Below are 13052 nucleotides of genomic sequence, written 5' to 3'. Positions count from 1 at the left end.
TGTGAATGAACACAGTCAAGAATAACCTACCACACGTGAAAAACTGCCTCTGAATTTCACAGAAGCAAAGCTAATCAAGACTGTTTAGGAATTGCAGAAAACCACAACACAGCTACGTTCTTGCAACGGCGCAATGTGTTCACACACGATGAGAAACTGTAAAGTGAAAAATTTTTCGTGCAGTTTGCCACTCGAGGTGCGTGGCACACGAGAAGTGTTTGAACGCGACACTCCAACAATCCCAAAGACTTGGTCAAGTGTTTGAAAACGCAACACTGGTAGAAGACCGAACGTGCAAGTACGGTCAGATCAGTCCGTTTTTCTACAGCGAACACATGGAAGCAAGAACCGGATTCCACTTTTGAGAGGAGAAGATGCAGCAACGACAACAAAACAAACATGCCACAATGACTGCTGGCGCATACTTCATAAAGCGATGAAAGTGTGGGATTTCGGTGGCCGAGTCCAACATTTGACGAACAAAGTAAAAGGGCTGCCCTCAAAAGAAGGCGCCGGCCAACACATCACGAAAACACGTAACAAAAAAGCGAAACAAATGCTTGCAGAGCAAAATGACATCGACAAAATTTAGCACATCGATTCGAACACGGTGAACAAAAAAATAAATAACTTGTGCTGTATAGGCTACTTTGGAGTGACTCGACGTTCCGATAAGCTGTCCCGTTGTAAACACATCGCAAATCATCGCAACTCGAGTGCTTGGCGCCAATCAGCTGGAGCAAAACTTTAACAAAAAACATTAGCCGCGAAACCCAGGTGTGATAGCTAGATATGCTTTCAGAGGTCACGACGTGGGCTTAAGTGGGGTGAAACACCAACCGCGTGCTAACACGAAACTGCTAACCCGAAGAGGGAAGGTAAAAAAAAAAAAAAGAACACGGTTCGTGAACCACAAACCGTAGTGTCAAAAGGTGCAACCGAATAGGTTGTGCGAGCTTGCTTTGCGAAAACGACCCGATCATCTAGGTGCAAATCGTGAAAACTAACGTGTTTTTTCTCTCGCGGCATCGTAAAAAAAGAGGCAGCACGATGCTGACCAGTGATGCTTAAGTCTTCGAAAAGCGGCACATCAAAAGCAGGTACCCCCCCTTCTCGCGAGGTTAGGCTTATGGTACTGCCAAAAACGGGCCCTTCAGGACCACGAAACTGGCCTTTCGCGGGTGCCACGGTGCTTTCGCGACCTCACTTTACAAGATCGAAACGACTTCTCAGCCGCGACACGAGCCAAGCAGGAGTCCGAGACCAAGCGCCACTTTTTGTTTCTCTTTTCCAAAACCAAACAGCCTGACCTGAGCACCCCCCCGCTTGCAAAGCAACCCCGAACCGTCACATCACCTGGGCGCCCCACTCGCACGCACGCATACACACACAGCATCAACGTAGCACACGACAAAACAAATGCAAAAGATCCAAGAGGGGAGCTCTCACGGTTCAGCATGTTACCAGTGGGAACGAAAAAGCCCGGCCTCGCACTTCGCAGCAGTCGCTCGCTCCTTGAAACACAAACGCGCTCCCGAATCTTCGGCCGTTTCCAAAAAGAAATACGCGAGCCGGACCTCCGACTCGGTACCCGAAGTGTTACGAAAACCGTCCCGTTTGAAGGCGACGCGTGCTTGAAGACGAACCCCAAGAAGCCCCAAGAGTAGACAAGCGAAGGCTACCGAACCGGATAGAAAAAAAAATTAGGGGAATCGCGTTGAAAAAAGAAAAAGCTCGGGTTTCTCAACCATTAAACGAGCGCAAAGCCCGCCCGCTTCAATCGGTGGCCGCTAAAAAACTGTCAAATGGACGGGTCAGCGCAGGCAAAAAGTAGGAACCGATCTCGCGGACCGAGGTGCTATCTGGGGCCGAGCTGGCTGCTGCGGTCGTCCACTGCTCCCCCAGTAGCTGGCCGCTGCGTAGTCGCACGGGTCACAACGCCTCGCTGCGTCTATCTACCGGCCCCTGCCGCGGAGTATCCGTGCACTACAGCTCGAAAAAAGTGTGTTCGATTCCGATCGGAGGGCATCTTTAGGCTTAACGGCAAAACCCCCCTCACCACCACCGCCGCCTGAATGCGGTGTGTACGATACCCCGAAGCAGGCACAGCAGACAGGTCTGGCAGGCAACAAGCACATCCCCGAAGCGAGAGCAGCAATTTTTGACAGCCTTTTTCTCTTACCTTGGAGTTTCCTTCTATCGGCCATGGCTACGAATACACATAAGAGAGTTGCTGGAGCATAGTAACGCGTGATGGGAATTAACTGCAGACTGAGCACTTAAGGAGAATTTAATCCCGAAAAAAGATTGCCAATATCTTTGTTCACAACCAAAATGGCTACCATCTGCTTATTACTTGCAGTTCGGCCGGACTATGTATTCATCCGCGCGGCAGGGCTTCTGAAAGTGATTTCACCGCGCTCTGAACGTTGTATGAAAAGCGAAAACTCTCCAATTTAAAGATTCTGAGCTCGAAATAGTGACCATGGCGTCCTAACAAGAGGTCCGAGTCGTAAACGTAGTTTTATAAACAAAACTTAGTTCCACCGCGGAAGCGAGCGGCGGTGCAGAGGCACGTTGGGGCCTGTGTGCGTGAGGTTGTTTTCAAAGCGGGCAGAGCTCCGTGGAAAGAGCCAGCGGTGCGAGCTGGTTGTATAACTACCGCCAAGGCAATGAGACCCTTTCGGTTTGCGGAATGAAAAGCGTCTCTCAGACGGTACCGTTTACGATCGTCTGAGCGGTATTATTTCCACCAACTACGCCGTACTTGTGAGTGGCACGTTTGAGGTCGCGACACGCTTGGGAGTCCGCACCGCTAGCACACTTCGACTGGCAGCGTCTTGGCTACTTACTTTGTTGTTTTTTTGCGTTCTGCCATCACGGGCGCGCGCCAAGTTTGAAATCAAAGAGACGTCTTACCGTTCGTCGAAGGCATCTCGGGCATCTCTCTTGGTAGGCCGGTCTTTTTTCTAAAGATGCAGTTGCGCTGCGCAACGTTTTATCATATCGCCCGCATCAGCTGATCGATCTGTCTTTCGCACCGGCACCACCACGTGCAGCTCCATCCAGCCGCGCAGGCGCCAACGCTACGTCATTTGTTAGCTGCAAGAGGGGGCGCAAACTTTATAATTAAGTTGCCGAGGGTTCATAAGCATACTATGCGAACACGAAAACGTTCAGACTTGAGGAAGAGCGTTCTTCTGCGGGTATTTCCTAGTCCCGTGCCACCGCTGCGGCAGTAGCTGACGCCGGCGTCAGTTCCCGTGGCGGAGGCCACGTGCTCCTCGTATGCGGCCTTCGCCAGCTGCGAGCGCGTTGTCGCAAACCTGGCCAAGCAACCTTATTGCGTTAACAAAAATTGTTGCTTTAAAAATTAAAAAAAACTCACTTTAGCGCATGCAGGCTTGGAACTCATCTAAAACGAGTCACAAGTTCACTGAAAGTGCGCGAACTCCTTTATTACTTTTTTTTTTCCCGTGAGACAGCTCTCTAATGTCACAAGTTGTATATACAAACAAAAACGCATCTTCGACGAGAGGCCAGAAGGGATGCGTTTTTTTGCTACTTTCAACTCGAGACCGTTTTTACACATGCCACGAAAAAAAAAAAAAGTCTGAACATATCTGTGACCTCCGATGCACCACGAAATCTGAATACCTGGCGCACAGTTTATGAATGTCATAGATGGAAAGGAAAAGAGAGTTGTCAGCGTAGGTAGGTCCTAGAGCTTTTATATCCAAGTACTCAAAAAAGAAACCATGAAGTTTTCCTTTTTTTTTTTTACATTCCCCACAAAGTTATCAGTTCCTAGGAGACCAAAATCTTTTTTTTTTTTTTACACTGCTCCACACAGAGCATCCAGGAAGGACGTCGCTTCTAAGCGGTTGGACCGCAATGTTCACAGAAAGGAAAAAGTTTCTGAGGGAACAAGCACAAATTAACACGGAGGGCAATAATAAAATGGGGGGAGTTCCCTAAACAAACACACACACACGATTTCCAGTAACATTCGAGCCAACTGAAGTCCACTGAGGTTCTCGAAAGAAAAACCAACAAGTTCAATCGGGATAGTGACGACAAGGCTTTGTGTTCGTGGCTAGTTGCAATAGTACACGGTCAGGTGGCACAAAGCTCGTCTCCGAATTTAGGTCGCAATGACTTGCAGCATTCGTGAGGCATGGCTCCCCATTGACTGGATCATGAAGAGACTTCAAAAACTGGCGCGTTCAGTCCGGTCGTTCACCAAGTGGAAGAGAAGGAAAAAATAACGCACAGGCCGGCTTTCGAAAACAAGTTCACGCAATCGTATGACACACCGCACACTTCAGTCACGACCCGCGTCGCCACGACAACAGACACGCCAAGCAGTCTGCATCTGCTATACTGCACCGCGAAGACTACGACAATGCAAGCCGGAAAGAAACACTGTCTCTACGTTTGGAGAGAGTCCGACGAGGGCTCCGAGTTTTCCCTCATCGTCAGTTAACAAGTCCACACTCCTGCAAACGTCACAGTGGCCAACGTGTTTCCAGGACGACCTAACCGACACTCTAGCAACTGTCGATGCACTTCCAGGACGTAGCCGAAGCCTCAGAGCCCAGAAAGCACCGCAGAAGAACAGTCTATTGCGAAGGCTTAGAAGACAGCTCAGCTGTCGCAGTTGAACGGTGCACCCTCTTCAGCGTGTCCAGCGCCTGCACTCTTCGACAGGAGAGGCTCTCCCCGACGAGGCAAGAGGGGCCGACGAATAAAATGCCGTGTATCATATCGTCGGCAATTCCTTGTTTCCAACCCTTGGCTCGGCCATCTAGGTTTAGCTGGCCCCAATCCCCACATTCTCGCTATCGGGTGCGACTGTAGTGGTGCTTCCGTCGGGGCGAGTCGTAGTTGAAGTGCTGCCGGTTGTTGTTGTTGTGGTGGTGGTGGTGCCGGTTGTAGAACGGAGGTGGACCCTTCTGGAACCTCTTGTGGAACTGCTGCATGAAAATAAAAGAAACGAAAAAGAAATTCAAAGCCCTTTCCTCCAATGTGAAGAATGGAAGCGGGCACAGCTGTGTCTACGTTGGGCCTGCCATAATGAATATTACTAGGGTGAATTTACTCATCTGTACCAATATCAACTACCACATTTACTCGCGTAACAACCAATTTTTTTTTTTTCCATAAATATCATAGCAAAGTTGGGGGTGCGTTTATTATATGGGGCGAATTTTATGAAAACGTTTTCAAGATGAGCAACAATGCGGCAATGTAAAAAGGTTAGGCCGCTTACCCTTTCGCGATTGACATATGCACACAGTGTTTGGGAACAGCTTCTTCGTTGCACTTCACTATCTTCGGCGGTTGACAGCTTGCAGAAGGACTACCTTCTGCAAGCTGTCCTTGCGCCGCTCGCGCAAGCCATAACAACGTTTTGCAGCTACTTTTTCTCGCAATCAGTGGTATCTGCTGTGATCTCGAGGGGTGCCCTGAAGCGTGCGCTACAACGCACTTTGCCGACTTCGGGCAGCCTCGCACGACCACGCCGGTTTACATTGTAGCAAGTAACCAACGTTGCAGCGAGCTACCATCGAAGCATCAAAACGAACCGTTGATGACAAGATTAACGACAGAATAGGGCCAGACAGTCGCACACCTGACCTGTACGAGCAAGCTCACACGAGTCGAACACCAGACCACTAGCGACACATCACTCCAGAGGCTTCTAGGTGTTCTGCGCGCATGGCGACGTCACTGCTCCTCGTGCATGCTCAGCGGGAGCTACGCGAAACTGCTCAACCTCGGCCAGCGTAGCTTTCTCTACGAAAATCAGATCTGATCGCCCCCCTCTCCCTCATTCTTTATTAATGCCAAATATCAGCCGATAGCATGCTACCCGACAGCTCTGACACCAAACCTGGAACAAGTCAGGACAGGCCTCCACAAAAAAAAAGGGGGGGGGGGGAGCAAAATGGCAAATTTGCGCTCTGCTTGTAACCTCTAGACTTGGCCGAGATGTTCACAGCAGTGTCTGCTATGCGCCGGATGCATCCTCTCGCCAAACCGAAGAGATAGTTCGCAACCCCTCAAACGCGTACTGGGGAGTTATTCTCGCAGCGTCTACTTGGTGGACATGTCAAATTCGGCCTCCACTGATTGGCTGGAGCTCGGCGAGCAGCGTGCCTCCCGTTTGCAGTCTTTTTTCCGCAACATCATTTGGACGCCACACAGTATTTACAACTCTCGACACAAATGAGAAAGACGGAATGCGTTTCACCGCAACGAATGCTGCCTCAAAAGATACGCATTTGGACGCTCATTTCCGGAGGCCCCGCATAAACTCTAATCACGTTGGCCCCTGCATTATGGCGTATTCGGTTGGCCGCTCTGGTCCTCTGGCTCAGAGTCACCAGATGCAGAGGCAGCTTGCAATCAAGAGTGCGAGAGGCAGTGTAGCAACCGAATACATCGGCGATCTCGGAACGTCCAGAGCAGCGCGCCTGTAGCGCCACCGTGCAGCCAGTGCAGGAAGCTGCCTGGTAAACAGCTATGCGGCGTCAACATTGTCAACAAATGGCGCCGATCACTTCAGTGGAGATGTGTGACATGTGTGACATGTCTGACCTTTTTTACTTTCTTTCTCTCTCTCTGACATGTCTGGATGTAGTGAAAGCCTTTCGAGCTCAGCACATAGGTCTGACAATCTTCCTCGTCACAAGGCTGTATGCGAGATGCTGTAACGGCAGCATCGTCGTCTCGTCCGCCTTCGCTAGCCGTCTCGCTATTGACATGGTGCATTTATGGCTTCGTAGATGTGAATTCGCCCCACACTCGCGCGAAAACGCCATTAACGACACACGTGTACGAAGCATTACGCGCCCGTCGATTCCCCCTTCCGAAATGCACACTCGCGCTCCTCACCTCGTTCACGTGCCAGCAGAATGTGATTGGCTGGCTTGTGCCACGTGATTCGTCCTCCCGGTCAGACCACGCCACGCTCTCACTTCGAAGTCGGAGCAGTCGGGAGCGCTCTGAGCCAGAGGCTGACGCTCTGAAAGAACCAACCGAAGGTAGTCCGAGCGCTCGAAAACGCCCAACCGAATACGCCATTACGTTCAAAGCTCTCGCCAGCCCGACACACTTGGAAGGTCGGCACGCATTCCCTGCATCGATCTTCAAACATCTCCACACGTTCATACGCAAGTTGAAACTTGTTGACTTTGTTTAAGAGTCTTGTTACTGTACATTTCAACCACTTTCTTTCCCTTTATGCTAAGAATGTGCTGGTGGATTCAGTGTGTCGACACAGTCAAGAGCACCCCCGGCGTCACGAGTCGCAGAATTTTTTTCGTAACCGAACGCGCTCCAATGAAGTGGACATGTCTACCAAGTGGACACCATGAAAATCACGCCCCTGCTTTTAGTTTTGACGAAACTATGCCATTTTCAGGCCTGGCGCCAGGGCAGTGTGCAATGTAGAAGAAGCTATGTCGCACCTGATGGTGGTGGAACCGGTGGCCGACTCCTTGCTGGTTCCGAAAGTTATGCGCCTCCTGGAACGGATTCGACCCGTTGCGGTAGTGCGATCCTGAGTGCTGACTGAAGCCGTTGCTCTTGCGCTTTTGCTGAAACACCAAAAAGAGAAAAAAAAAAATTTGCGCGTTTGAGAAACAAGAACTTGCGTATTAAACACTGTCACGAAAACGGTCAGCAACACTGTACTACAACCTAAGCTCCACAAATAAAAACCCTGAGGCGCCATTGAAAGATCGTCATGCTAGCCGGTTCCTGCTCAAAGCGGAATTGCGGTCAAACCATGTTGCAACAAAATTGACAGGACGTGTGACAAAGTTTGTACTCGGGGAATTTCGTTACAGCGAGATTTGGTCTATACAGCACAAGGAGGAGGATGGGAGGAGGAGGATTGAAAGATGTAGGACAGGGGGGTTTGCCAGTTCTCAGACAGGCTGCCTACCCTGTATACATCACAAAATTTGTTAACATCTTATGATTATGACTAGTCCATTGGTACCAGAAAGCACACACATATTGAACTCCTGCTAATGTAGAGGCCAAATTGTATTTATGTACATGATCTGGCGCAATCAAAGGGTTGTTGACAACACTCTTACAATGAAAAGCGAAGATGCTATTTCCTAAACCTCTTCGCCTCTATTTAGCTTCTGTGGAAGCCCGACTGGTGTGGCAGATGTGGGTGTGCTTCCTTCAAGTCCCCAGTTCCAAATTTGCCTCATAGATGTCAATATATAAGAACAACTGAAATTACCGATGCTAGGAATTTTTGGGCGTTCTACTTTTCAGATTTCTAGTCTAAAATATCATTCAATTGAGCCCCCACCTTTGCCACATTTGTGATCTCCGTGTTGAATCCAGCATTTTTTTTTTTTGAGTAAGTAAAATTGCGACCGTAGCGGAGCCTGAAAGAGGGCTTTGCCACAGTACGAGTATGCTGAGGTGAAGCATTTGAAAATCTGAAGAAGCCCCTTTTAATCAAACGATCACTGTATTCGCCTCTGAAAAGTTGAATAGCGAAACCTGAAAGACAGCTTTGCCGCAATACTACAGTGTCATGAGGCGAAGCATACTAAAAATCCAAAGGGGAAATTTTTAATCAGACATTGATTGTATTTGTCTTTGGGAAGTTCGAATAGATGCCACCGTGCCAGACAAAATTCACGAGGACATTCGAAGTTGTTGACCTATAACCAGCATTACAAACAAGCGTCTGTCAGGAGCACTCGAGAAATGCTTAACATCACGAAAATGTGTAGGCGCTATTTGATGGGACAGCAATGGCTGTTGGTGGAGCGGACCCTTTTTTCAAGGGTCGTAACGAGTTCAAAGCTCGCTGAAGTGGGAATGAAGGCACCTCCCTCGAGAGAACGTCACCCACCTTGCCCTTGTCGTACTCATCGTCGTAACTGTCGTAGCCGTCGTAGTATTTCCGCTTGTCCCGGTAGAAGTCGCCGCCACCGCCTCGGTCGTTTCTGTAGCCGTTGTGGTAGCCGGCCCCTTCGGAGCCTCGGCCGCGCCATCCGTTCACAGCGTAGCCGTACTGACGGGAGCCGTTGCTATGGAAGTAGCTCAGAATGTCCGTCTGCCTTTTGGCGCTACCGTTGGTGCCGTTCCAGTGCGACGACGACGACCCTTCCTTGGAGCCATTGACGCTCGGCCGTGCGTCCCACTGGTGGACTGTGGCTGCGCAGACAGGGGAAGCAGATCGTTAACGGCGAGTTCTACTGGCGGCACGTAACGAACTCTCAAAGGCGCGGCCAAACCATGTACGGAAGCTTGGCCACGCCTTCACAGGTCGCCGCTCCTCCACGAAGAGGACGACGGCAGTTGATTTTCGAGCTTTTCCGGGGATTCCGGGCTCGGTCCAGAGAGCAATGATGGCACGTGAAAACTTCAAAAGCAAACAAAAGGTACATGCATGACACAACAGCTTTCAACAAATAAACATCCAATCAACCTCCCACAGTCCATAACTTCCTACTGCAACTGCACCAATTAAGCTACTCCTGTTTCATACTCAACGTCTTCAGCCAACATGGTGTAGAGCCACAAGGAGAGGAAATCAGTTCTATACGAATATGCAAGATGTTAATGGAAAGAAAAAAAATACTTCCCGCACGATATCATGAAGGGAAGAGTTTCCATCAGAACTTCATGAAATCATTAAATTAAAAACCTATCTCTTTTTAGACGTGCTACAAAACCCCCTAAAAAGATGGTGATCAAACGGCCTGCATCTGGTAGCTGTATTTCCTAGATTCTTCTGTTCCATGGATTTGTTTCCAGCGATTCAATTCTTGCCAGCCAATACAGAGACCATTGCACTGTTCTAGTAATATCAAAAGAAGAAACGAAATTAGCATGTGGCAGAGGTCTTTAGCAAAACATGTCAAACAATGCAACAAACAGATCTGCCATGAACGTAGTCAGATATAAAAACATCTCGACACAAAAGCCCTGCTTCAAGAAAATGAAGAAAGTTGCGCATATAAAAGTTTGTGAAATTTATGACAAGGCAGTAAGTCTATGTGCTATGCACGGACTTGGGTAGGTCAATAAAAACTTGATTGACCCATGTTTCATATACATTTCTACCTCATCCACCACCGGGCATATCTGTAGATGTATTTGGCAAGAAAACTATATATGAAACCTGTATCGTATAGACTTTGCATAAGCCATTATTCCATATGTATGCACCTCCGTATGTATCCGTATGCTACGCACCTCACCAAGGCAAAATGCACATAGGTTAGTAATACTGTGCAATTAACTCCCTAAACGAAGGTTGTAAGTTTTAAAAAAATTTTATACAGGAGACTACAGCACCAGCGTCTACAAAAGCTAAGAGTGTGTGATGGTTCAACCAAAACTTGAGAGAACTGTACTACAAGTGGCTTTGCTTAAACTCCAATACTAAGACTCGACTTTTGAAAACAGATTGTCTATAACTAAACGTCGCATCGTAAGTGCAAGAATTCGCGATGTTTGCACAGAAACACACTGCCTCCGAGCAATTGGGTAACGTGAAAACTGTTTATAAGTTCACAGATACCATTCACAGTGATTGCACTCACACAAATGCCAAAAGCAACAGGCACAACAATTTGGACTTGTATTCACAAACCCTGCCAACAGCAGTGGGAGATGGAGCCATGATGATGAGACCATCACTGGCAATAAACGGTTGGTGTCGATTCCACAAGAATCGAGCACCTGTTGCATTCCCTTGAGCGATACGGCTCTCAAAGGAAGTGAGTGTCTGTTCAAGAAAAAAATTTTATCAAAAGAAGTGTTTTTTCCCTCTTCAAACTTTTTGATAGATAGATATCTGGTGTTTAACATCCCAGAACCAACATATGATTATGAGAGACGCCGTAGTGGAGGGCTCTGAAAATTGTGGCCAACTACAGCCGGGATTCGATCCCACGACCTGCGTGTGAGCAGCCGAGTACCTTAGCCACTAGACTTCTGCAGCGGGGCCTTCAAGCTTTTTTTGAGAAACCTGTTATTCTAAAGCAGGAACAAGTGGAGACATAATATCCCATGCAGTGTGCAGGCTAGTTACTGTGAATTAGTGCATTTACCAGCAGCTGCGAGCTGCCCATTTCTTTACCTTTGCTGCTCGACGAGTGGCGTCGTTCAGCAGCTAACGTTTCCTTTGTCCGTTCCACCCATTCATGCGAATCACTGCTGTCATCTGTGTCAGCCGCAACGGCCCTCACACATCCGTTGGCGATGGGAGCCGGCGCCGCCGAATTCGGCGGAGGCACAACAGGCCGCACTGGGGGCTCGTTGACTGGCGCCGCCGCACTGTCGTCACCCGCGATAAGTTCACTCGCTGGAGACATCGCGTCACCGCCTCGCGCACCGTCACCAGAAGGTTGAGTCTCGGTGGAATCGATGACGCCAACGCGTCCGTCGCCAAGAAAGGGCCGCAGCTGCTGTTCTTTGTGCTTTGAAACGACCAGCCCGTCATCGTCTCTGACACACTTAGAAGTGGCATCCCCAGAACTCCCTGGCAGCGACAACGACTCCGCCGTACCGGGTGCGCTGGCGGCTGCCGGCTCCACTGTCCAGCCTGGAAACTCCTCGGCGACAGGCTTGCGCGCCTCGTAGGGCCGCTCCTTGTCAGTCACGTTCCAGTCTGTCGTAGAGTTGACGCTCGTCGTGCTCGACTCGACCGAGATGGCTGGAGAGAGAAGGTTCACGTCTGACACTTGCCATGTCGAGGAAGCCTTGGCCCTCGGAGTGTCCGAGGAGTATGTTTGGGCTGCAGCACCTTTCCGCCTGTTTATAGTGCTGTCGGTTCGGTCACTGTCATCTGATGAGTCCCCAGCATACGGAACCAGGCTCATGTCACCCAGGGCTAATGGGGTGAGCGGCTTGTCTACAGGTCTCTCAACTGGCTTTTCCGCGGAAGGCTTTGCGGGCGCCGCCGGAGCAGGAGGTTTAGGCGGCCCTATGCTTCGCTGAGACGTCGATGGGGATGGAGACGAAGTCGCAACAGAGGACGAAGAGGAAGCCCCAATTCCGAAGGCGATTTTCGGGCGATTGGCGGGAAGCGGTGTCGACGTCGAGGGCAACGTGGACACCGCCACTGTTCGGTGGGGCGACGGCTGGGCGGAGATAGACGATGACGACGAAGCAGCTGCTGTTTCAGCCGTGGATACCGCTGCAGGCGATGAGGGAGACCTGGGCGGGGGCTGCTTCGGCCTTTGCGGGGTGCTCCTCTCCGCGGCCACGGCTGCAACGAGCCAACGACCTCGGCGTCAAGAACCACTCACCCGCAGCACGGCACACGCAACCCCCGCCACCTCCTCACACAACAACTCATTTTTGAACACAACTCACCGACACTGCGTATTCACTATTTTCATGTTTGCAAATAAACAACTGCACGCGACACGAAAGTGTGACAGAAGTTTTATACTGTGGGGTCTCGGCGTTGGACAGGGGTGAGCATGTGTTTATCATGTTATTGTGTGTTTAGTGTGTCACTGCGTTATGTTGTTTGTATGGTAGCATGTTAATTAAAATTTATGTATCATTCGGCGGGCGATATCGTCGTCTAAATTAGTTAATAAATGTATGTATGTTGTGTGGTTTGTACCAACCACGTCAACTGTGTACGTTCACTCCAAGAGCGTGGCGCGGCGATGCGCTCATTCGCTCGCCTAGACCCCACAATACTAGAAGAGAGCTCCCTCCAACACAGGCTAAAAACATTTATTTTCTCAGAAGGTGACAACCTGTCACAACAAGTAACCCTTCCACTGCCCATTCTGCGCTGCTATACGACAAAATCAACTTAACTACACAGAATGTGTTTCGGCAATCTTTTTGTTTGTGACAGATACCACATAAACCGGCATATTAGCCACATCATTTAGCAAAATTCATAACTTGAGCTTGTGCTGCCATAATTGATTGATTGATATGTGGGGTTTAACGTCCCAAAACCACTATATGATTATGAGAGACGCCGTAGTGGAGGGCTCCGGAAATTTAGTTGTGCTGCCATAATGAGAATGCAG

The 13052-nt window shown here is 49.5% G+C and overlaps 2 protein-coding genes across 7 annotated transcripts in view; both read right to left on the bottom strand.

Moving 5' to 3' along the window:
- The window catches only part of Not3 (CCR4-associated factor Not3), a 49499-nt gene extending 47143 nt beyond the window's left edge, over positions 1-2356 (bottom strand). For 2 of the 3 annotated variants that reach the window (XM_037431361.2, XM_037431362.2), the window contains exon 1: positions 2183-2356. In XM_037431361.2, the coding sequence (XP_037287258.2) occupies positions 2183-2207 (25 nt within the window). In that variant the 5' untranslated portion in view covers positions 2208-2356. Of the gene's footprint in view, positions 1-1449; positions 1658-2182 lie in introns of those variants that run through there. The other variant, XM_075868753.1, reaches the window with a different exon arrangement.
- Positions 2357-4430: 2074 nt separating this feature from the next.
- scny (ubiquitin specific peptidase 36) overlaps positions 4431-13052 on the bottom strand; it is a 34597-nt gene continuing 25975 nt past the window's right edge. For 2 of the 4 annotated variants that reach the window (XM_037431444.2, XM_037431446.2), the window contains exons 14-17: positions 11132-12262; positions 8894-9198; positions 7476-7604; positions 4431-4976 (exon numbers count right to left, since the gene is read on the bottom strand). In XM_037431444.2, the coding sequence (XP_037287341.2) occupies positions 4842-4976; positions 7476-7604; positions 8894-9198; positions 11132-12262 (1700 nt within the window). In that variant the 3' untranslated portion in view covers positions 4431-4841. The remainder of the gene's footprint in view (positions 4977-7475; positions 7605-8893; positions 9199-11131; positions 12263-13052) is intronic. The other 2 variants (XM_037431447.2, XM_037431448.2) reach the window with 2 other exon arrangements.

The sequence above is a fragment of the Rhipicephalus microplus genome, chromosome 7 (genome assembly GCF_043290135.1).
Source record: "Rhipicephalus microplus isolate Deutch F79 chromosome 7, USDA_Rmic, whole genome shotgun sequence".
Taxonomy (NCBI): Eukaryota; Metazoa; Arthropoda; class Arachnida; order Ixodida; family Ixodidae; genus Rhipicephalus; species Rhipicephalus microplus.
This window is presented reverse-complemented; position numbering and strand designations above follow the sequence as displayed.